The sequence below is a fragment of the Pinus tabuliformis genome, chromosome Q (assembly GCF_031772625.1).
Source record: "Pinus tabuliformis cultivar Carrire ecotype Pingquan chromosome Q, CPIR1, whole genome shotgun sequence".
In the NCBI taxonomy this organism is placed as follows: Eukaryota; Viridiplantae; Streptophyta; class Pinopsida; order Pinales; family Pinaceae; genus Pinus; species Pinus tabuliformis.
In genome coordinates, this window is record NC_142296.1 from 1,371,481,496 (window position 1) to 1,371,507,537 (window position 26,042).

Below are 26,042 nucleotides of genomic sequence, written 5' to 3' on the forward strand. Positions count from 1 at the left end.
GGTGCAGGGACAGTGAGCCTGGAGGAAGTTTTCCAGATCCAGCAAGTACATTTGCGGAGAGGCTAAGAGTTCTCCAACAGGCTGTGCAAAGCCTCAAGAAGGCAGTTCGATTTACTGAAGAGGGCAGACGTTTTCAATTCCAAAGACTGGGAAGGAGTCCTAAAGTGCCAGAGAGACGTTTTCCCAGCCAACAGCAGGCAAGACGGCTTGATTAGTAGACAGTTCAGGCAACACACAGAGCAAGCAGCTTCAAAGTGACGCAGAACCTGTGCAGGCCTAGTTGGACAGCTTGCTATTAAATGCCAATCAAGCGCTGAAATTACCCGGAGTGAAGATAAATTTCCCTCTAGTATTTTTGCCAGTATTTTCTCTACGGGATAGCCAGATTTTGGCATCCAGATTATTGTACTCAAAATTTCTCACTATTGCTTATTAATAAAAACCCTCAATTGTTGCATTTTTTTCCCAAGTTGGGATTTTCCAGAGACAATTGTCCAAAAATTACGGTGTCATTTTTATTGTGTGTTTGTGCTAGTATTTCTCTGTTCCAACGCTATTTATTTACCGCGGAATTTTATTTGTGAAGGTTGCAGTGTGTTTAATTCGATGTTGTCGTAGCAATAAACTGAATAATTAATTTATCAATTAGAAGAATTAATACCAGTTGCTGCAATATGATTTCAACAGTAAGTTGAAATTTTCACGTTGGGCACAGATCTTGGCACAAAGAAAGGTGAGGACGCTAAAGGGCCAAGCATTGTAGAAGGTGTGCCCAAGGATTGGCTTTCCCCCATTGCTAAGAAGCTTGTGGATCTATTCGCCATCTCAAGCCTTGCTACTTCCTTTTGATCTCCCTTCTTATGCATTTGAAAAATGGATTGATTTGCAATATGGATAATTTATGGGGTGGCTGCTGGACAAATCTCCACTTCATTCCCTAGTATTCTGGAAAGGTGGTATTTCAAACAATTGATTCCACCAAACATTTCCATGCCACATAGCTTGCAATTCAACCTCATTCTATTATGACCCTCATAGGATAGACCATACTCCCGCATTGGATCTAATGGCTTTGGCATTTTGATTCTTGGAATGTGTCTGTAGACTCTAACATCTAGAGCACTAATTCAATTTGTAAACCTATGGGACAAAAAAATGAGAGGAACTTAGAATTACAAAATTCTAAAATAGAATACAAATCCACAAAATTGAAAAAACATGAAACATGCTCCAATTAAAATACCCTAGCTATATAAGTATTAAATCCTCCAATCAAAGAAAAAAGAGGTATATCTAATAAACATTGCATACCCTAGACTAGATCTTGAAAAACAAAGAAAATGAAGGAGAAATTTTTTTTACATATCTGGAAATGTGGAAATGGTATATTGGAGTAGAATCCACTCCACAAATACTCAAATAATGGCAAACAAATCTAAGGAAATCCCCTTGTGCACTGGTTATAGTCAACTCACAAGATTGTTATACTCTCAGAGCAAAAAACCAAAATGACCAAAAAACACCGAACCTAGACGCTTAAAAATAAATTTCGGAATAGCAGGGCAATAAATTCGTTTGACTTGCGACAATTTTGACTTCGCCAATTTATCGCAATAATATCGGCAAGGTGGTTTTTGGCGATAATATCACTATATGTGCAACACTAGGAAAGACATAACCTCCTCTGGGCTCTGGATTAGTGGTCAAATGATAGGTGCCATGTGTAGTCGGTTGGGCAACGTGGTCCAAGTGCATCATCATCTTTGAATAATTGGGGCACGAGCAAGCAAATGGTGATGTTAAAGAAGCCCATGGTGTGGCAATCAATGCTCTGCATGGATGGAGGTCCATGCCTCTCAACGCTCACCCAACAAATTCCATTGTGCCTTTGAAGGGTTTGGATCCCGTATAGGGAGGCCAAGTCCAAGATGAAAAACCCACCTGCAATCCTGTATAAGGTCCAATGTGCCTCGTCACCTTCCAATACAATGATTCATTAGTGCAATTGCAATTGAGTAAATGAGCTTGCTAATCAAGGGCAGAGATGGACACTTCATAGTGGGTTTCCCTTCCAAATTTGGGGGTTTGAACATGAACCCATGTTACCTTCCTTGGCAAGAGAGGTTAATGAATGAACCTATTAGGTGGTTTCAACCTTTAAGGGAATGACAGGTCCAAGGTACACCCTTCAAATGGTAGGTGGCATGTGAAATAATGATGGAACGGAGTGGAGACATAGGGAAGGCTCTAAGCCACATGCCATGGTACAAGGGTAGCTATCATGAAGGAGGCCCACAGCTTGGGTGTATGAATGCAATGAGGGAACAATCGCGATACATGAGTTACCCGGACCTTTATTTTTCCACCCTTCTTCATTTGCCTTTAGCCTTTTATTGATTTTTCTTCATTTCACTGTTCGGGGCAGTGATCACCCCCTTAAGGTGGGGCAGTTCATCACCCACCAAGGGTTGGGACATTCATGGGTTCCTTAATGATGAAAGGGGCACTCATAGGGGCCCTAGGAACCAGGGTGATGGCCATAATGATAGGGGGTAGAGCTCATGTTTGGCTTTTGTCCACGTGCTAAATTTTATTGTCCCGACCATCTTTTGCATTTTGTGGTACATTTTTTGTTGTATGTGGCCATATTATACTTGTATCTTTCTTTTTAGTTGCATCAACCTTCGGGCAACATTCCAAGTCCGACCCAACGTATGGACAAGGGGAAGGGGAGGCTAACACCTTGTGAACCTAATGGACAAATGTGAACCCAAATAGGGAAAATGTGAAAAGGGCTTGTAATGAACGGAGGGGAATGAGATATGTGGTATCGGGAAGCAGGACCACGCAACCAAAATCAAGGCTTTCCATGTAAGGCCACTCCTAAAGCTAGTAGCCAATAAAGGAGATCCCACGGGACTAGGATACATGATTAACCCCCAACTGAGGTAAAGGAACAAAAGTATAGCCAAAGCCTTCATTCTTCCAAGTCACCCAATAATCCATGCCCAAGTGTGCCCAAGAAAAACAAGCATAAACACCCAATTACATCATGAAAAATCATACCTTCGAGGTTGGATGGCCCACCTTCAAACATACAATCATGACAGATGAGCGAGGGTACACAACGATTGGCTCCGGTGGCAGAGAATAGTTGCACATTAGAGCTATCCAGGTGGCTGCAAGGGGTTGTTAGCCGTTAGTTGAAGACAAATCTAGGAGAAAATTTCTCCTATAGGGGTCATCCCTAGGTGGTGAGTAATACATACAATTTTACCAGAGCATCATATACTACCTTGGCAAACTTTAATCCAACGACATGAAGGATCAAGTTCTCTTCTATGGAATCTATCAAAATTCTCTTTGCCTTGGCTTCATTCTTCTTATACTTGGCTTTCTCCTCAGCTCCCTCTAGCTCTCGAATGACTTTCTCCACATAATCTCGAAGTTCATTCTCTTCCAAGATAAGGAGTATCCTGTGAAAATTCCACACCGAAATCCTATAGCAGTAACTGGAAATTATTCTCCTAATTGTTAATTTAATTTAACAATTTATTTACTGTTTACTACAACAAATACTAAATAAATCACACTACAGCTACACAAATAAAACTGCGGAAGAATAAACACTAGAAGAAATGCTAGCACACACACATAAAAATTACACAATTATTTTTGGACAAATGTCCCCGGAAAAAACCCAACTTGGGAAAACTGGTGCAGCAGCTGAAGGTTTTATTATTAAGCAACAGTGAAATAACCTGAGTACAATTTGGATGCCGAATACTGGCAAAATCCTGTAGAGAAAATACTGGCAAAACTCTAGTGAGGAAATTTCCTCACCCCTCAGGAAAATCCAGGCTCTGACCTCAGCTCCAAGTGAGTCATCCAAACTGGCTTTGCGCAGCTACTGCGTCACCCTAGCGCAATCCCTTCTGCACTCAATATGGAAGAGCCTCTCCTCAAGTTGTCTGGTCTGCTGCTATCTAGGAAAATGTCTCTCCTGGCCTCTGGAACCTCTGTTCAGCTTCTGGCATTGAAACTCGTCTTTCCCTAGCAGAATTGGATCTGACTCTAGAGGCTACTGTGTTGCCCTAGGGTCAGCCTCTTTGTGGCTCCTCTGCCTCTCTGTAAATGCACTCACTGGATCTAGAAATCTTCCTTTGGCTTCACTGTCTCTGCCCCTCTCTCACTACTTCGATCTCAGGCTCTCCCTACCACAACTGAATGCTCTACTACTCTGGAAATTAATCTGCTCAGAAATTGAACCTCTCAAGTGTCTCTCCATCACCACATCAACCTCCTCTTATAATCCTCTATTGGAGCACCAACGGCCAAGATTAAAACATCATCGATGGCTAGGATCATCTTGGAGTCAATTTGTGTGAGTTTCTAGATAATTCACGCCTTGACTTAATTAATTATGATTAATTAACCATATTCCCTAATTTTAGACTTAGGAAATATTTAAAAATTGGTTAATAATCTAATTAAGTCATTTCAAGGTGGAATTTCCAGAAACGATATCTGAATTTTGGAGATCTCATGTAGTCTAGCCTCTCCACAAAATTTCAAGGCTAGAACAAATTCGATGCTACAAAAACTAACACTCCCTCTTAGCGAGGAATGTGTTCTAGTGCTACTGCTCACCCTGTCTTTACATCATCACCTGTCACGTTGTTGACGTCTCGCCATGTTGTCCACCAACCACTGTGCAACTGTGATATACATTGGATTTGTGCTGCTGTTGACCCCGTTGAACTGCTATCAATACTGCATCTGCACTGTAACTCCCTCTCATCTGTTGTTGTTGCAACTGCAACATTTGCAACTAAAAACATCCAAAATACTAAATCAATTGTGATCAGTATAATGCATTTGTCACTCGAGTCTTTGACTATTGTTAGTATCTACACTATCACTGAAGAATTTGCGTTGTTGCTGACTCTGCACTGTTGCCAACTCTGCACTGCGCTCCCTAGCATCTGACTACTACTAGTCTCTGCAACTGTCACTCTGGCATCTGACTGCATCAACTGTCACTGATCCATCCTGCTATTGAAAAACTATGGGCCCCTATAGCAAGGTATTGATCCATGAGGTGGACTCCTTCAAGACCCTGCCCAATTGTAGCACTCTGGGGCTACAGCACCAAATCTCCCCACCTCACTCCTTGATGTATGCCAACAAACATGGCAAAGTCTTCCTCCAGCCTAGAGGAAAGCCTATCGATCTCTGCTGATGTTGTTTGTTCGTCCTGCTTCTCCTCCTTGTCCTTCTTCCTAAGAGGACATTGGGTACTGTAGTAACCAAGCTCACAACATCTGAAGCACTTGACCTTTGACAGGTCCTTTTGCTTCTTCCTCTGCTCCCCCTGTCCCTAGCAGGGGCCCTTCGATGCGAGGGCCACATTCTCCTCCTCCTTCACCTGCTTCTGCTCGCTGCTGCTGTCACTAATGAAGCTCTTTAGAAGAGCTCGCCTCAATTCCTCCTGCTACAAGTCGGCCCACATCCTGTCCCAATCTGGCAGCTTGTCTTTGCCCAATATACTTTGGGCAAAAACTTGCCACTCCTCAGAGACACTGTTGAGTGCCAATCTCACAAGCTCTACGGGTTGAGGCGTTGCCCCAACAGTCGACAACTGATCTCGGACATCCTAAATCCTGGAGAGGAAGGGGTTTATGCCTTCCCCCTTCTGCATCCTGATGCATCTCATCTTTTCCTCTAAGTACATCTTTCGCTACTCAAAAGTGCCCTGATATAGCATGGCGAGAGCATCCCACGTCTCTTTGGCAGTATCCTTGCCAGCTATATGTGAGACTATATCGTCCCAAAATCCATCCAGGATCAACCGCTTTGCCCGTGGCATCTCCTTTCTGTACTCCTTCAACTGATCTGCGTCCTGGGGAACTGCCACAACGTTGTCTATATAGAGCTTCAGGCCATATTCATCCAACAAGAAGGACATCCTAGCCTTCCAGATGACATAGTTGGATGAACCATCCAACTTATCCTTATCTCTCAACCCAGTTATGGCCATCTCAACAAAATGTCGAAAATATCCTCTTCCCTTCTGCTCAGTTGTTGCTCAGCTATTCGCACTCCCTTATGGAGTGATAAGATCTGCTCACAACGACTGTTGATCTGCAAGGAAAAAACAAACTTCTTGAGACTAGAAGTTCCTTGCGGAAATTTTTCCCTCAATGTGTGCTCTTCTTCCTTCCACCTGTTGATTTGGGGTAGCATCGGATGTGCTCTAGCCACGAAATTTGGTGGAGAGGTTGGGGCGCATGAGATCTCCAATACCCAAAAAGGGTATGGGCAGATTCTAAAGAGTTCAGGAGATATTAAAATAATTAATATTTTTAATGGAGTCCCTAAGTCTAAACTTAGGGAAAATAAAAAATTAATGTGGATTAATATGAAACTGTGTTAGAATGGTCTAAAAGACATGGACCAAACCAGATCTAATCTTAGCCGTTGATTAGGGACTTAAGATGGGGCTTGAGGGTCACTTGGAGAAGACACCAGTGTGATCAGTCATTCTATTCTCTAGAGCGGGGTTTGCTAAGAGAGATAGAATTAGTGATCAGGAGTTGTAGCTGAGTGGCATTGAGTACAGAGAGACAAAGAGGCAGAGATAGTGGCGAGAGAGCAGCGCAGTAGTCGGGGAGAGTGACGCAGAACCAACCAGGGCTCATGCAAGTCCACGTAGAGGCATCCGGGAGCTGTGTAGAACCTCAGAGAGGCCAACGTTGCTGACATAGAGGGCCAGAAGGTTGACGCATGGCCTCCTAAGGCTGACGCAGACCCATCCGGGGTGACGCAGGGCCAGCGCTAGGCAGAGAGGGGCTGGCGCAGTCCAGAAAGGGCAGACGCTGGGGTTTCTGGGGTAGATTGGTGCTGAGGAGCTGCCGGAAGGATTATCCGAGGTTTCAGCCGAGAAATTTGTCTCAAACTGAGAGGTATTACTGCCAAGGAAATTCTATGTTGGGTAGGCCAATTTTGGCACCCAGCTTGTACTCTGATATTGCTTAATAAGAAAACCCTCAGATAGTTGCACCGGTTTTCCCACCTTAGATTTTCCCGGGCACATTGGTCCAAAAATAATGGTGTCCTATGGTGTGATTGTTTCTGTTTCCTTCAGTTGTTGATCTGTAATATGCTAAGCATGCACTAGTGTTTATTTTCAGTATTTACATTGTAAATAACTTGTTATGTAACATAACAAGTAGGTAGGAAAAAATCAGATAAAGTGCATGGAGGGTTTATAACTAAGTAGACTTAGAAACTTCAACATGGTATCAAAGGGTGATTGCAGATCACAGAAGGACTGAGGACATCAACCGAGCGGAGCAATAGCAACAAAAACAGTTGTCTTGACGTGACAAAAGTTGTTTCTAGCAAAGCAGCAACAAGGGAAGGGTGACGCAGTGCCTGCGTCATCAAGGGTGAGCCGAGAAAAGGTAGCGCAGAGGCTAAGGAAGGCAAAAGGAGCCTCACGCAGAAGCTGGGAGGGCTAACGCAGTTGGCTGAGGAGGTCGGGTTGCTGATGCCGAGATTGCGCAGAGCCTAGGAGCTCTCACCTTCAGGTTGTTGGGGTTTAGAAGACTGTGGGAATATTGCAAAGTGTTGCTAGTGAGGTACTATAATCAGAACAGTACTTGACAGAGCAAGGCCAAGAAGAGGGAGTTGCTACCGAGGGTTTCTAGCCGAGGAACCCAAATCAATGGTACGGTTGCACAAGACGATCAGAGTAGGGGGCATCTTGACAGCGACAGAAGGATTTCTAGGAGGGAAATCAGGACTCAAAGGAAGTCCAGAAGAGAACTTCCAGACGGGAAGTAGAGACTCGAAGGAGTCGAACAGAGAACTTCCAGGAGGGAAGTAGAAGAGCATCATGGCACTACACGGAGTAAGAGACCAGGATAGACTGGACGGAGCGTCGAACTTCGCAGTCTGGAAGGCCAGAATCTTATCCGTACTTGACAGAAATTGTGTCAAGAACTTTGCCTTGAAGGTTATAGATATCCCAGTCGACCCCAATGATAACGACAAGTACAAGGAGGCAATGGCGAGGGCCAAGAGCATCATCCTTGATGGGGTCAAGGACCATGTAGTACCACACATTACCGAGAAGGAAATAGCATATGAGATGTGGGAGGCCCTCAAGAAATTGTACCAGCGTACTTCTGTGCAAAGAAGAATGTTACTTGAGAATCAGTTGAGGTCATATTAGATGAAGAAAGGAGAGCCGATTGACACCTTCCTCGGAGGACTGAATGAGATCCAAGATCAGTTGATTGCTATAGAAGCCACGCCAGATCAAGAGTTGATGGTGAGGACAGCCCTGAATGTTGTCTCAGAAGACTGGGAGGTATTTGTCCAGAGTATGCTGGGCAAAGGGACACTTCCACCTTGGGATGAGATGTGGGCGGCTCTTCGCCAGGAAGAGATCAAATGGTTGTCGAAGACAGGTAGCAGCAGCAAGGAGATCAAAGTCAAGCAGGAGGAGGAAGATGTTGCCCTAGCATCTGAGGGAAAGCAGGAAAAGCAGAAGAAAAAGGATCTCTCCAAGATCAAGTGCTTCCACTATGGGGAGCTGGGTCATTATGCGACCCAGTGTCCAAGGAAGAAGAGTAAGGGAGAGTCTTCTGAGACTAAGGCATCGCCAGCAAGGGCAGAGAAGGAAGTGTTGACAGACGATGACTGTGCCATGAGTGCACACGCACCACTTGAGCGAAATTGGGGAGACATCGAACTGTAGTCAGGCGGACTACAGGCGATTAGGGGCAGAATCCTCGAGGTACCCGACCTCTTGAATTAGACCTTGCTATCGGAGCCCCGAAGAGGAGTAGCAGGACTAGCTGATGTGGGTAGAGATGGATGCGGATGGAGCGGCAAAGAGAGCTACAGTGCAGGAGTCACGAAATAGCGCCAGGCTAGCAGGCTGTAGCAGTGCGAAAGGCACAAGAGTGTTGCACCAGGGCAGGATGGCACAGAGAGGTGTGCAATGGTGCGAGATGCAAGGAGTTGTTGCAGCAGCACAGAGGTCAGAGAGGGAGCACTTGTCAGTGGCAGAGGGAGCTTCAGCATTAGTGGGTGTCTCTAGCCCAACAGGGAGGTCAGGTTGGGAGATCAGTTACTTACTTCTCATTAATTGAGTTGCAGTGCAGCAGTGGGCAGCACGAAACAACATGATGAGAGGAGGTGTAGTGCGGATGCAGTGTTGGGAGAAAGGACCAGCAGCAACACAGATGCAGAGGGAGCTGTCGTACAGATGTAGCAGTGGCAGTCGTAGGGCCATGGCCAGCAGTGCAGAGGATGTTGGGCACGAAGGCCTAGCATCAGCACAGGTACCGATGCCGGATGATCAAAGTGATACTCTGTGAGGAGTATTGCTAGAGCACAGTCCTCGCTAAGAGGGAGTGTTTATTTGGAGTAGCATCGAATGTGCTCTAGCCACGAAATTTGGTGGAGAGGTTGGGGCACATGAGATCTCCAATACCCAGAAAGAGTCTGGGCAGATTCTAAACAGTTCAGGAGATATTAAAATAATTAATATTTGTAATGGAGTCCCTAAGTCTAAACTCAGTGAAAAGAAAATATTAATGTGGATTAATATGAAACTGTGTTAGAAAGGTCCAAAAGACATGGATCAAGCCAGATCTAATCTTAACCGTTGATTAGGGACTTAATCTCGGTCATTGATATGTCAACAGGAAAAGTATAAGAGGAGGCTTGAGGGTCACTTGGAGAAGACACCAGTGCGATTAGTCATTCTATTCTCTAGAGGAGGGTTTGCTAAGAGAGATAGAATTAGTGATCGGGAGTTGCAGCTAAGGGGCATTGAGTACAGAGAGGCAGAGCTAGTGTCGGGAGAGCAGCGCAGTAGCTGGGGAGAGTGACGCAGAGCCAGCCAGGGCTCACATAGGGCCACGTAGAGGCAGTCAGGAGCTGCGCAGAGCCTCAGAGAGGCCAATGTTGCTAACACAGAGGGCCAAAAGGTTGACGCATGGCCTACTAAGGCTGACGCAGACCCATCTGGGGTGACACAGGGCCAGCGCTGGGCAGAGAGGGGCTGACGCAATCCAGAAAGGGTAGACGCTAGGGTTTCTGGGGCAGATTTGTGCTGAGGAGCTGTCAGAAGGATTATCCGGGGTTTCAGCCGGGAGATTTGTCTCAAACTGAGAGGTATTACTGCCAAGGAAATTCTTTGTTGGGTAGGCCAGTTTCAGCACCCAGATTGTACTCTGATATTGCTTAATAAGAAAATCCTCGGATAGCTACACCGGATTTCCCACATTGGGTTTTTTCGGGGACATTGGTCCAAAAATAATAGTGTCATATGGTGTGATTGTTTCTGTTTCCTTCAATTGTTGATTTGTAATATGTTGAGCATGCACTAGTGTTTATTTTCAGTATTTACAATGTAAATAACTTGTTAAGTAACATAACAAGTAGGTAGGAATAAATCAAATAAAGTGCATGGAGGGTTTCTAACTAAGTAGACTTAGAAACTTCAACACCACCTGACGTTGGCTCTACTCTAGCAAACTGCTGCAAAACCACTACGTCCAACTAGAGATCTGCTCAATGAAAAATATTGAGCTACTCCCTATGCCTCTGGAATCACTCAATTTGGAGAGATTGAATTTTTCTGCCCCACTCCGAAAAAAAAAACGAATCTCATCAAGTAACTCGGCCTCTTGGCAAAGTGACTGCGCTGCCCCTTGGAATTTCAATTTGCTACTCACACTGAAGAGCGAAATTCCTTCTCTCTTCGCCTCTGAGCTCTTTGGCCAATCAACTACGCTCTAATACCATGTGAAAAATCCACACTGTAATCCTAATGCAGTAACTGGAAATTATTCTCCTAAATTTAATTTAACAAATTATCTATTGTTTGCTACAGCAAATACTGAATAAATCACACTGCAACCTACACAAATAAAACTACGGAAGAATAAACACTGGAAGAAATGCTAGCACACACACATAAAAATTACACAATTATTTTTGGACAAATGTCCCCAATAAAACCCAACTTGGGAAAATCAGTGCAGCAGTTGAGGGTTTTATTATTAAGCATCAGTGAAATAATCTTAGTACAATCTAGATGTCGAATATTGGCAATTCTGCAGAGAAAATACTGGCAAAATTCTAGTGAGAAATTTCTTCACCCCACAAGCAAATTCAGGCTCTGACCTTAACTCCAAGTGAGTTGTCCAAACTAGCTTTGCGCAACTACTGCCTCACCCTAGCACAGTCCCTTTAGTACTCAATATGGAACAGCCTCTCCTCAAGCCATCTGGTTTGCTGTTGTCTAGGAAAATGTCTCTCCTAGCCTTCGGAACTTCTGTCCAGCTTCTGGCACTGAAACTCGTCTTCCCCAGCGGAATCGAATCTGACTCCAGAAGCTACTGCATGTTGAAGGAAATGTAACTAGGTTCGGTCTTCATAAATGTACTTTTGATATTTGTATTTATTCAAGAAAATAAATATTATTTTTATAATATATTGCAATGAGTTTCTTGCTCATTGAAGTAGGTCTAGCACATGTTAAAGTGTTATAGGTAAATCAAAAGGTCAAAATAATTGTGTTAAAGACCTTAAAGAAGTAACCTCCAAGCAAAGTCAAGTCATCCCCTAGCGAAGACACCATCAAAAGAAGCAATGGCACCATTAAAAGCACCTATCGCAACAAAGGAAGACAAGTCGGCCTCAAAGCAGTAAGTCGGCCTACAAGTCGGCCTAAAGGAGGGATAGTCCTCTATATATAGAGGTTGTCCACTCCTCTAAAGACAATGAATTCATATCTCTGAAATTTGCAAAGTAAGGAGGCAAGAAAAGGGTAGCTAAAGGACGAAAGAAAGATCTCCAAGGACAGCGAAGAAGGAGAAGTCACCACCGAAGATTTAAGGATTGTTTTCTAGGGTTAATATAGTCACATGTGCGAGAAAAGATAGGACAGTCTGCGGTTATATCAGCAGTAAGGTCACAGTCACATGTTCATCATTGTTTGGGTTAGAAATTAGGCCTACAAGGCCTCTCAAGTCAAGCGAAGAAGACTCTCTCTCTATCGAAGGAAAAAGGACCCTAATTCTCTAGGGTACCTCTCTCACGTGCAAGAATTATGGCTGCAGTGTTGTCACACTAAAGAAGAACGATGTGTCGGAAGAAGGACGAAGTAATAGAAGAAGGATGAAGTGCTAGGGAACGAAGTGTCGGAAGAAGGATGAAGTGCTAGGGAATGAAGTGCCGGAAGGAGGCGAACAAAGTGTCAGGGAAACATAGTGCAAAGAAAAGAAGGATTTGACTTCTGCTTGGAGGATCTTCTAGTCAAGGTCTAGGGTTTGGCATTGATCAAGAAATAAGCTTCAATAAGCGAAAACTTACCAAAGCGTTTTCCTCTCAAGAGAAGAGAGGTTTTGGCCCTTGCAAAGAGCCAACATTTGTGTTCTTGTCTTTGTGTTTTTGTGTTAAGTTATGGTATGTTCTATGCTTATAACAGTTTACTTCTTTTTCTTATTATATTCCACAGATTAGCAATCACATGTACATAAAGTAAAGTGCAGATAGAACATTAAACGATCGACAGAAAACAAGCCAAGACAAGAGACACAAGATGTGGTGGCTAGCCAGGGACAAACCCCACAATGTGTGGGGAAACCCTTTAATCAAATCTTCTTTTATCTTCAATAATTCAGCAGAGAGAAATAGTACAATAAATCTTATTCATATCAGCAGTAGCAAACCCTAGATCAGCAGCATCAGCATTAGCAGCGTCATTATCAAACTAGGGCAAACAATATCTCACAAACCAACCGTCGGATTGACTTCATTCCACCACCAAAAGTTGCAGCTTCCAGAGGAGGTTCAGATGAACCTAAAACGCAGTTTAGATGAGATATTCTAGGCCACGCAGGTCAATCTTTACTTCTGCAGTTGCAGCTTCAGTTTCAGCAGTTTCCGGCTTCAAACTAGGGTAGTCGATATCTTGCAAACCGTTCATCGGATTGACTTCATTCCACCACCAAAAGTTGTGGTTTTCAGAGGAGATCCAAATGGACCTACAGCGCAGTTCCAAAGAGGAGATCTTCTAGGCCACGCAAGTCAATCTTTGGATCTGCAGTTGCAGCTTCAGGTTCAACAGCTTCCGCCTTCACATGTGTGAGAGAGAGACCCATTTCTGCGCAGTAGAGAAGAGACTCATTTCTGCGCAGTAGAGAGAGAGATGTGATGAGATGAGTGAGTGCAAATGAGGAAAAGTCCTCTTATATTTATACACAACGTTGGTGTTTGAATAGATGCGACTGTTGGGCTTCTGAGCCTACATGAGTTGTGGGTCGACTTGATAATAATTCCATAATCAAAATAAATTTATATCTCCATGAATACTTATCGGAATCAGATGATATTTATATCAATCCTACACCTCTCGACAAGAGGAATCTAATAAAAATATTATCAGCCATGAATAAAATGACCCACATGAAGTTTTGCCCTGGTTGCCAATTTTAACACTCCCTCTCAACCAGGGAGAACTTCATCTACAATCTGTCTATCGGTCGTTACTATTCATCCATCAAATGCACTGCCTTGTACAGCCTGACCCTTGCCCTGCTTTGCTCTATTATGCCTGTTTTGCTTTGTCTTGTTCTGCCCTATACTAATCGGTATTGTTTTTCTCTGTTCTGCTCTGCTCTTGCATTGTTCTGTTCTTCTCTACTTTTGTCCGAATTATGAAGAAGAAGAAATGATCGAGGATGTATCATACTGACTCAAAGTCAGTCTCAGAGTATGTACCACTGGTCCCAGACCAGTCTCAACCAACTCGAAGTCAGTGTCATAGTGAGTACAACTCCACTGGTCCTAGACCAGTATCATCCTCCACTGACTTAAAGTCAGTCTCAGAGTGCATACCACTGGTCCCAGACCAGTCTCAGCTGACCCAAAGTCAGCTTCATAGTAAGTACCACTCCTACCACTGGTCCCAGACTGGTATCGCAGTCTCAAAGAGTGTACCACTGGTCCCAGACCAGTCTCAACCGACCCGAAGTCAGTCATAGTATGTACCACTCTCACTGGTCCCAGACCAGTACTGCACTGACACGAAGTCAGTCTCGGAGTATGTACCACTGGTCCCAGACCAGTCTCAACCGACCCGAAGTTAGCGTCATAGTATGGTACAACTCCTACCACTGGTCCCAAACTAGTATCGTAGTCTTAGAGAGTGTACCACTGGTCCCAGACCAGTCTCAACTGACCCGAAGTCAGCGTCATAGTATGTACCACTCTCACTGGTCCCAGACCAGTACTGCACTGACGCGAAGTCAGTCTCGAAGTATGTACCACTGGTCCCAAACCAGTCTCAACCGACCCGAAGTCAGCGTCATAGTATGGTACAACTCCTACCACTGGTCCCGGACCAGTATCATTGATCCCAGATCAATGGAGGTCATCCTAGCGTAGGGAGTACGGTAGATACAACGATGTCTCCATCGGTACTGCTATGGTCCCTAACTTCATTTCCTTGCTCATTGATCAGATGAGAGGTACTTCCCATGAGTCCCAGACTGCATGGGTAGGATGCCTCGACAGGAGAACTAATCAATCCTATCGTCACAGGAGAACACATCAATCCTGCTACAATCGCCATGGAGAACACATCAATCCAGGCCGCCATGGAGAACACATCAATCCAGGCCTCACAGGAGAACTAATCATCCTGCTACAGAGGAGAGCGAATCATCCTGTTCCACAAGAGAGCGAATCATTTTGTCCACAAGAGAGCGAATCATCTTGTTCCAGTGCACACCACCAGGGGAGGGTGAGTCACCCTATGGTCGTATGTTGCTCCAGTAATAACCGCAAGCCCTCAGAGCTCCTAGAGCTCAATGTATGCAACATGCAAGACCCTTGTACAAGGGTTTCTTGACGACTCCAAGTTGTTTGGGAAAATCACAAATTAGATCTTTCCTCGGGGCTTTGACAAGGTGTATCGACCTGTACATCATCTTAAAGCGATGGAGCATCCTTGCTCATCGACTTACCATATGCCAGATGATGTCTATCTGCTGGAGCAATCGACGAATACGGGGTTCCTCAATAATCGAATCCCACCTCTGGTTGTTATAGAGGATCACAGTGGTATCCAATGTAAATCCAAATAGCTCACTGAAGAGCTTTCGCAACCAGACTGCCTCACACGAGGTCATGCTAGCAGCAATATATTCTGCTTCGACGGTGCTCAAAGCCACCGACTTTTGCTTCCTGCTCATCCAGGATATCGAAGCAGATCCCAAGGTGAAACAGCACCCGGAAGTGCTCTTACGGTCCACCACACTGCATGCCCAATCAGCATCAGTATATCCAAGTAGTCTCACATCTTCGGCAGTGTATCTTAACCCATTGTGCCACGAAGATATCTTAAAAGATTCTTGGGATCAATCCAGTGAAGCTCAACCAAATATGAGCTCACAATGCTAACTGTAAAACATATGTTCGAATGGAGGTTCACCAAGAACATCAATGCAAATGAGTTTATGAAACTCAGAGGCATTTCCAAAATCTGGTCCGACATCACTACCATATAACTTCTAAAAGTTAAGAACCTCGGGGTAGTCACAGGCTTGCAGTCCATCATACCGAGTCTTTCCAATATCATTACCACATATTTTCCTTGAGATAGGAAAATTTCCCCCGGCTTCTGCCACACTTCAAGTCCTTGGTCCTTCATTTCAAATTCAGAAGCCAACTCCCTCTTACATTTGTGAATGAGGGGGTTTGCACCTGTTAGAAAGAGGTCACCCACATACAGCACCAGTATGAGAGGCTTGTCATCTTCAACCTTAAAGTAAAGGTTAGGATCGGCTTCACTACTAGTGAATCCCAACTTCATTAAGTAGCTATCGATCCTCTCATACCATGCTCGAGGTGCTTGCTTCAGCCCATAGAGAGCCTTCTTCAATCTGCATACATGAGATTTTCAATCATAAATCTCAAATCCTTCGGGTTGCTCCACGTAGACCTCTTCATTGATAGAACTGTGCAAGAACGTGGTCTTGACATCCATTTGATGTAGGTTCCATCCTTGTGAAGCCGCAAGGGCTATGATCAAGCAAATGGTCGTATATCTGGCAACAGGTGCAAATATCACATCATAGTCTATACCTTCCTTCTAGGAGAAACCACGAGCAACAAAACGAGCCTTATACTTTTCCGTACTTCCATCTGCTGCATGCTTTATCTTGTAAAGCCATTTGGAAGTAACAACTGTCTTGTCCTAAGGTCTGGGAACTACTTCCCAGACATCATTCTTCATGATAGACTCATATTCTTCGGTCATAGCATCCTTCCATACTTGATGCTTGACGGCGTCTGAGAATGATGAAGGCTTATTTTGTATGATCGTGCTCATGATGGTCAAGTATCCCTGATACCTATTAGGTTTCTTACTTTCACGAAAGGTTCCTCGGGGTGTAGCATGTCCTTCAGCATCATCAAGTAGCCCCCTAAGCCATGAAGGTCTCTTCCTAGAAGAGGAAGGCTCATGTGGATGAGGATCAATCGGATCCATGGGTTCTTCTACATCAGGCATTGATTCATCATCTTTTTCTTTCAGTTCCCTGGTGTTGGCTTCTTGAGAGCTCCTCACAGTCGGAAGATTGTTCACCTCGCTAAGAGCCATATCTTCGTCAAAGGTGACATCACGACTAATTACGACTTCCCTTTGACCGGCTACATAGATTCTATAGCCTTTAGTATTTTCACCATAGCCCACGAAAATTCCCTTCTTTCCAGATGTACCCAATTTATTTCTTTTCTCTTTCGGCACATGAAAATATACAAGGCTTCCAAAAATTCTAAAATGAGAAACATCAGGTTTCTTACCAGTGAACTTTTCTTCAAGAGTCTTGGAACCCAATGCTTGATGAGGGCATCGAATTTTGTACATATACGGCAGTGTTTGTAGTTTCAGCCCATAGAAACTTCGGAAGTCTTTGATCATGTAGCATGGCCCGGACAGCTTCCACAATCGTGCGGTTCTTCCTTCCCGCCACACCATTCTACTCAGGAGTACGTGGTGTAGTAGTCTCCCTCTTAATGCCAGCCTCAGATATGCCTGAGTGAACCAACTATAATATATCGGAGGTCTTGCTTAGGCTTGAGGGGAATGGTCCCCTTTTAAGCTTTCCTTCAGCACATCTCGGACATACACCTTCTTTCTCTACTTGGAATTCAGGCATCCCTGTTACCATCTATCTTACATCGGGTAGAGCTTTGTAATGAAGGTGGGCAAACCTCCGATGCCAAAGTTCGAACTGAAGAGTTGTGTCACAAGACATGACACCTAGCGGACTTCCATCGACTTGATATAATGAATCAACAGTAAACCCAAGAGTAAAGGCATCTTTAACATTATTTTTCCATATACATACCTTGCCATTGCTGAAGGTTACCTTGTAGCCTTTGTCTTCCATTGCCGAGATGGACACTAGGTTCTTTTTTTGAGGTCAAGTGCATTTAATACATCCTGGACTTTCTAGCCTTCTTGAATGGTTGTCCTCTTCCTTGATTCCCATCTCTCCTCTTACCTTTGCTATTGAATTTGTCATTCCTTTGATTTGCCATCAGAGGGATTTTGATCATCATCCCGGTGTAAGTCCTTTCTATCAGGGCACTCCCTTGCATAGTGACCTGCTTTATTGCAGATGTAACATCGTCCTTTTCTTCCACCCTTAAATCCAACCTTTCCTTTTGATTTAGACCCAGAATTATTTATTCTCTTAGCATGAGAAGAAAAAGCAGCAGGAGGACCTTTAGGCATGGGCATTTCTTGCTCTTCTTCCCTTGTTTCTTCTTGAATGCATCTAGCCATTAATTCCTCAAAACCAGGAATTACATTATTGTTCAGAAGAGTAGTCCTGAACACGTACCATTTGGATGGTAATCCTCCAAGAGTCGTGAGTGCCATTCCCCTGTCAGTGATAGCCTCCCCAATAGATAGGAGATCGTTCTTGATTTCGGTGATCCTTAAGAAGTATGCTTGCATACTCTCATCTTTACCCTTCTTAATTTCCTTCAGCTTATTTCTAAGAAACAAAACTTGATTTGCATCATTTACTTTAAATAAACTCACCAGTCTATCGTAGACTTCCTTGGAGGTGTCCAGTTCAAAGATGTAGGCCACCAAGTGCTTGTCGATAGAGTCCCGGATGATCTTCTATTTTGACTTCTTTGGTTTTCCATTTGTTCCATGCAGCAGCAGATGCATTTGATGGAGGCTCAACAATATTGCCTCTTACATAGTCCAGCACTCATGGGTCTTCTAGGGTTAGATCGATAGACATCTTCCATGCGTGATAGTCATCTTTCTCACGGAGCTTGTCTTCGGCAGGAAAGAGTGTTGAGGACCCCATAGTTCTTTTAGGATAGCCTTGCCAATCATCTCTTCGGTGATTGCTCTTGCTCTTGCTCAGGCTTTGTCTTCACCTCAGCTCCGATTCCATGTTAAGTTATGGTATGTTCTATGCTTATAACAGTTTACTTCTTTTTCTTATTATATTCCACAGATTAGCAATCACATGTACATAAAGTAAAGTGCAGATAGAACATTAAACGATCGACAAAAAACAAGCCAAGACAAGAGACACAAGATGTGGTGGCTAGCCAGAGACAAACCCCACAATGTGTGGGGAAACCCTTTGATCAAATCTTCTTTTATCTTCAATAATTCAGCAGAGAGAAATAGTACAATAAATCTGATTCATATCAGCAGTAGCAAACCCTAGATCAGCAGCATCAGCACTAGCGACTTCATTATCAAACTAGGGCAGACGATATCTCACAAACCGACCGTCGGATTGACTTCATTCCACCACCAAAAGTTGCGGCTTCCAGAGGAGGTTCAAATGAGGAGATCTTCTAGGCCACGCAAGTCAATCTTTACTTCTGCAGTTGCAGCTTCAGTTTTAGCAGTTTCCGGCTTCAAACTAGGGTAGTCGATATCTTGCAAACCGTTCATCGGATTGACTTCATTCCACCACCAAAAGTTGCGGTTTTCAGAGGAGATCCAGATGGACCTACGGCGCAGTTCCAAAGAGGAGATCTTCTAGGCCACGCAAGTCAATATTTGGATCTGCAGTTGCAGCTTCAGGTTCAACAGCTTCCGGCTTCACATGTGTGAGAGAGAGACCCATTTCTGCGCAGTAGAGAAGAGACTCATTTCTGCGCAGTAGAGAAGAGACTCATTTCTGCGCAGTAGAGAGAGAGAGATGTGATGAGATGAGTTAGTGCAAATGAGGAAAAGTCCTCTTATATTTATACACAACATTGGTGTTTGAATAGATGCAAATGTTGGGCTTCTGAGCCTACATGAGTTGTAGGTCGGCTTGATAATAATTCCATAATCAAAATAAATTCATATCTCCATGAATACTTATCGGAATCGGATGATATTTATATCAATCCTACACCTCTCGACGAGAGGAATCTAATAAAAATATTATCAGCCATGAATAAAATGACCCACATGAAGTTTTGCCCTAGTTTCCAATTTTAACATTTTGGTAGCAGTTTGATGAAACACACACTAATAAGAAGAAGAAGATCAAGTTAAGATAATAGTAAAAGTGCTTCACAAATTGTTATCGAGCAGTGAAGAATCCTAACAAACACCAGTGCCCTTCATTCTTCAACACTATGTTGCCCCAACGTCAGCCTCTCTGTGGCTCCTCTACCTCTCTGCAAATGCACTCACTGGATCTGGAAATCTTCCTCCGACTTCACTGTCTTGCCCCTCTCTCACTACTTAGATCTCAAGCTCTCTCTACACTGTTCGGCAACTGACTGTTGCTACTCTGGAAATCGACCTACTCAAAAATCGAACCTCTCAAGTGTCTCCCCATCACCACATTGACCTCCTTTTATAATCTTCTGTTGGAGCACCAACGGCCAAGATTAAAATATAATCGATGGCTAGAATCATCTTGGAGTCGGATCCATGTGAGTTTCTAGATCATTCACGTCTTGACTTAATTAATTCTGATTAATTAACCATATTCCCTAAGTTTAGACTCAGGAAATATTTAAAAATTGGCTAATAATCTAACTAAGTCATTCTAGGTGGAATTTCCAGAAACGATTTATGGGTTTTGGAGATCTCATGTAATCTAGCCTCTCCACAAAATTTCAAGGCTAGAACACATTTGATGCCACAAATACTAACATATCATGGCATTCCTAGATGTGTAATTGATGGCACCATCCAACCAGTCTTCAACTCTAATACTTGGTGCCATTTTTGGCAAGAGACCCAAAAACCAATTAAACTGCTAAACACTTGTCTCTAGGGCTGACTTCAATGGCTGCTCTTTCAACAAAGCTCTAATACCATGTTGAATTTTTGTACAAGATGAATATTAGAAACCAATTTTCTAATATGATAATTACTTCCTAATGATCTTCAACAAATTTATCTTATGCCACTAATATCATTGAGCAATTATACATAGAAAATCTCAACAATAATGAAGCGAAAATAGTAAGATCATAAAGAGACATCCATGCACAATAGAGACAACAAATTTACATTGGGAAACCCAAACTTGGGAGAAAACCCAACAAATTTTCTTCTAGGAGAAATTATTCTTCAACAAGGTTTACAATTCCAAAAATTGTCTAGAAACCTGTGCCAAAATCCAAGTCTAAATACCATCTAAACCTGGTCAAACTTCCAGCCAGTCAACGTTGGTCAAACCACCCAATAAGTCAAATCTGGTCAAGTCTTCGATTTGGTCAACTTAGCCCTGAAGGTTGACTCATGTGGTCAAACTTGTGACCAACTTGTCCTTTTCTACAGCCAAACTCGGCCAGATATCTCAGTCAAATAGCAGCATTGTTGACTCGATCAAAGCTTGGTCAAATATTCAAGAAATAAACTCAGTCAAATTAGTCAATTCTTTCTTCTTTCTCCACACGTGTCAGTGCTATTAGAGATCTAAGATGTCGTGTTGATGATGATTGTCAAAGTGGAGTAGCACATCATGTATTTATATAGGTCAAATGGGTGAATTTGACCAAGGGACACACCCCTTCATGGTGGAGCCAACTTATCCATTTTGAGCCTACATGAAGCCCAAAAAAGGATTTTTTTTCTTTTATTTTCATAATTTTCTTAAGCCGACTTAGGAGGCCTCTTGTCATGTGGGAATACCTCCCAATGCTACAAAAATGAACATCAGCAAACCCCTAACAAGAGGGAAACTATATCACTTTCTTTAGCCATCAATCGTTCTATAGTATGAGAAAATTTGTGGAGACACTAAGAGAGCAAAGAGAGGGCAGCAATCTATAGACTATAAAATATCATAATATCTCATAGCTTCGCAGTAAACCTGGAATTAATTGTCTTTCCATTTTATAATGTAATCTCCACAATATAAGAACACAAATGGTGCAATCCTTCATTTCTTGTCGGTTTTCCCACATCAGGTTTAGGGTAGCTTTTGGTGTTCCAATGTGTCTTTGCTACAACTGTTCTCCTTTCATGTCGCAATAGGTAAAAAAATCCTTTTGCTGTGATTTATTTCCTATTTAATCACTAGAAATACAAAAAAATCAGTTGTACAACCAAACATAAACTCATTATATTCATCGTAGTGGTAGATTTGTTTTGGTTAGCCAACCATCAAGATACCAAAGACAATTTACAAATCAAGTTTGAATTGCTTTGCACAGCTCCAAAATTTCACATCTTGATACCATATATACAATTTGCGTGCTATCATTTTGCATAAGCCCGATGGCACTACGCAATACTCAATCTCCTCAGTGAACTTTGTTGAGATCATGAATTTAAACTTGCTTCTTGACTTTCAACATCATAACATTATGTAGCCATCCCAGAGCATAGGGACACAAATGATCCACAAAGGTTAGATTAAGTTCCTACCTAGTTTCACCAGATCAAGTTCTTTTTAACTCGTGAGAATGAATATGGCATTGATCGTTACCTTCTTCGACTATATTTTCACAACAAATAATTGTTCGTGCTCTTTGGTATTTGCAACAAATTTCAACTTGCCCATAACTACAATTTATCATCAATGTCATTTGTGATATCAATTACATGCTCATCATTTCTTCAACCTAAGGCAAAAGTTGTTTCTACTTCTAATTCTAAGGCACTAACATTGGACAAAGTTTCCAACATTTATCTTCAACATGGATTTACTTTTTGCAATGCTTACAAACTACTTTAGCCATTGCATTTGTCTTCTTCTTCACCTTTTCAAACTTCCCTTAGGTCTCCCTCTTTGTAGAACCTTCCCTTTGACATAGCAAACTAACCTATGGACTCCCCCCCCAACCTTGCAATGTTGTGAACCAATTTTGGTAATTAGCAAAATCCTTTGGTGAAGTCAAGGAAGGAATCCAACTCACATATGTGGAACCGACAATGGAAAAGTCATGTTGGGTCAAAAGCCCAAAGTGATAGCTTAGTTAATTTAAGTATCGTGTTGTCGTATCATAGACCCAAGTTCAATTCCTCTCACAAGTAGGTCTTGGAGGGTGAGGCACTCCAATATATGTCAACTAGTTTACTACAAACACCATCCACGAATGTGGGAAAGCATCCCTAAGTTGCCCTGCGAGATTGTTTCCTTTAAAAAAAAGTCATGTGGGGTCAAATGTAGTCTCATGTTGATAATGGCATGAACCATCGAAAGTTCAAAATTAGCATTACTAAAAGGTTTTTTGATCATAAAAAGAGTTGATATTAACCACCTCCCCTCTAGAACTTTTGATATCTAGCATATGCATGTATTGTTGTTCGCTCGACCATTCTTTCATTTTCAAATAGGATGTCTTATCAATACGAACTTGGTTAGATGGTGAAGTAGGGGTGTTTCATACCCCCATCAAGGTTCAAATCCCCTAGAGGCATGTTTTTCCCTTCGTTGATCATCTTCCTATGCAAGCAAGTCCCTTCAAGTTATTGGCCACAAGTGCAAGCCTTGACAGATTTTGGTAGAATAGATACCAACCACCTGCAACTTCTTAGCCAAAGAGGCCTTAATCGAGTATTATAAATCGAATACAAAGCATTGCAATATCCCCACATTAGGGAAAAGCACACTTGTTGCATAGTGATAACAACAAATATCTTGTCAAAAAAAGGATGTCTCACACACAAGATCATTGTTGCAGTTGTATATGAGATTCAACATATATAGCATATCTATAAATAAGATGTTTTTTCTTTACATGGACATTTATATGAAATGGAAAATATATTGCATCTCTACCGAGCACATCCCAGACATTAGTACAACCATTGTGCAAGCTATAATCAACTGAAAACAAAAAGGGCAAGTAATAACCTTATCCATGTGATCAAATTTTAATTTGATTGTCCTCATTGTCATCTACTCTATTTCAATTTTCACATCCCAACAATCATATTCCTCTTTCACTTCACAACTTCCTATTCAACCCAATTCTTTCTAGCTTGCAGTATAGGATCAAATTTTTGGTTCATTTATTGCTCAAGGTTCGCTACAGGTTCGCTACCTTCTCTTCTAAAAAGCAAATCCTAGCCTTCACCTTCTTTGAACCCCATAATAGCTCTTTAGCTTGATAAGGAACATCTTCATCTAGTTATTTTGGGCTTCAACAAAGCAACTAAGAAGGTCCATACCCATCCCTACCAAAGGATCAATTCTAAGATGATAAATTGAGAATGCTACTTTATATAGTAGCCAACAGTCTCTAGTATGATCTATGTCATGAGAGAAGAAATCTAAATCTCCGTCTTCTTCCTCCCTACAAAAACTTAAGCTTCTCAAGCCTGCATTTCTAACTTCCTTTTACTCATTAGAGGATGTCAAGCCTCTAAATCTAATCAAAATTTCCTAATCGACTCCTTCATTCGTTGTCTCCATCTAACTTTCCTCATCCACCCTTCCTCCTTGACCCCTTGCTTTCACTTCACTTTTCCCTTTCTTATACCCATCTAGCCTAAGATCAACTGTTGACTAAGAGATACCGATACATTGCTTCCTTGGGAAGCTTGACCTTGAAGTTGTATGGGTGTAGATCAACAATAAATACAAACACCATTTTTTTTTAGGCCTTCAATCTTCCCTTTGGCTGGCTTTGTGTTTAATGTCTTTCGAGTGTAGAATCGACTTTGCTTGCCTCTTCCCATGATTGCTCAATCTCCCTTGTGATTGCTTTGGGAGGCACAGACCTTTCCTCCATTCACCCCGTGTATCTTTGCCATCATTCTGAAGTGTCTTCTTGGAACATTAACAACCCGTTGCTCTAAAGATTAATCCTTGTCATTTTATGGTTGTCTATATCATCGTCTATGCTTTTCAATTTCTCTAGGCAATCTATTAAAAAAACTAAAATAACTCTTAGACCATCCCTTCAAATTTGAGCATTGGATATTACCTCACTTACATAAGGTATAGATAAGGGTTAGATCTGGCTGATGATGGTTTAAAAATGCAAACATGCCAACAGGTCATTGGTTCGTTCACTAGTGTGATTGACAATCTTGAACCAACCGCAAGACCTTCATTCTCACTGTGGTCAGCCCCATCTGCAAAAGGATGCGCCCAGGTCTCAGACCTAACACTCTCCTCAGGCCTCACACCAGAGAGGGAGGAAAATCTGCTCTTTGCAATGCAGACCCTTGAAGCATGTTTCTCAAAGCAAAAGAAAAACAAATACAATCATACTTAAGACCACAAGAGCAATATTTCCATCGTTCTTACAGTCATCGCAGCAACCAAATCGATCAAAATATACATCAAGCAGGAGAACCAAACTATTTATACTGGTCAGAAAGCAGATTTTGGCTCCAAACGCTTCTATCTTATAAACACGATGCATATATTCTCGATCATCCGACTCTAAGCAAAAGAGTGCAAGCCATTGGACACAACAAGAAATAACAAATGCGATGGTTTGCATAATAATACCTTAAAGGAGTACTTCCGACCACAACAACAGAGCCCACAGAATGCCTATAAGAAGTGCTCTGGCGAAGCTTTACTAAATGTTTCACATAAGGATTGGCGACACTTGATATATAATTTACATGTGAAGGAAGGTCCACCCGAGAATTTTTATCTGTTTTCCCATCTGAGCTCTTCGATTGGATCGACCTAATGGGCTCCGTCTTTATTCTACAACTACCCAGATGTCTACACATGCCTTCGAACCTGTTATTTGTGAAAACACTCTGTCCAGAACAAGGCCCCCATGTTATTCTCCGCTTTGAATCGAACCCGGGTGCAATTTCAATTACAATAAGGGGTGAAAACATACAGAGGAGACCGGGCATGTTAGTTGCAAAATTGCAAAAAATCTCGTTTTCTGCTTGTGAATTATTTTAAGAAATTAGGCAAACTTGGGAGAGATTTTTGGGGCTCTGGAAGTGAGTTCAGTAATGACAGCATACGCAGGGCTAATCGTTAAAGGTCTCGAGTACAAAGAGAACCAAGGGCGGAGTACAGAGAGAACTAAGGGTGGATAAACCAGAAATGGAGAGTCCCTCCACAAATTCTGTGTGTCCAGCCATGAAAGGATGAACTCCCGTCCATTTTATCAATTGCTTAGGAAAGAAAGTATTATATTTTATCAATTCCTTAGGAAAGAAAAAGTGTTATAGGAAAAGAAAACGTTATATAGGAAAAAAAGGGAAAGGTATGTGGAGTAACATTCAAAATTATTATTACCGGTTTAAGAATTAATTCTTATGTAAAGGCTAAAAGAAGATTGGGAAGAAAGAATGTGTATTTTTTTTGTACTTTTCGGATATAGAAAAACATTTTATTTTATAATGTGAAACTTTCAAGGATAATAGGGACATATATGCAAAAACTCTAATGAGCAAGCTCTTGGGATAATTAATCAATAAAGGGATAGTTGTAGAGTTGAGGCCATTCATCATTACATTTAACATAAGAAAGGCTGAAATGCAGAAATCTATTTGTGAGTTGCTTGTCATGTAGGTCATTTAG

General features: G+C 42.3%; 1 protein-coding gene across 1 annotated transcript in view; it reads right to left on the minus strand.

Moving 5' to 3' along the window:
* The window catches only part of LOC149225015 (tRNA/rRNA methyltransferase (SpoU) family protein), a 219,762-nt gene extending 194,105 nt beyond the window's left edge, over positions 1-25,657 (minus strand). Inside the window, exon 1 of the mRNA XM_089386416.1 lies at positions 24,999-25,657. Coding sequence (XP_089242542.1) covers positions 24,999-25,363 — 365 coding nt within the window. The 5' untranslated portion in view covers positions 25,364-25,657. The remainder of the gene's footprint in view (positions 1-24,998) is intronic.
* Between the last annotated feature and the right edge of the window lie 385 nt (positions 25,658-26,042).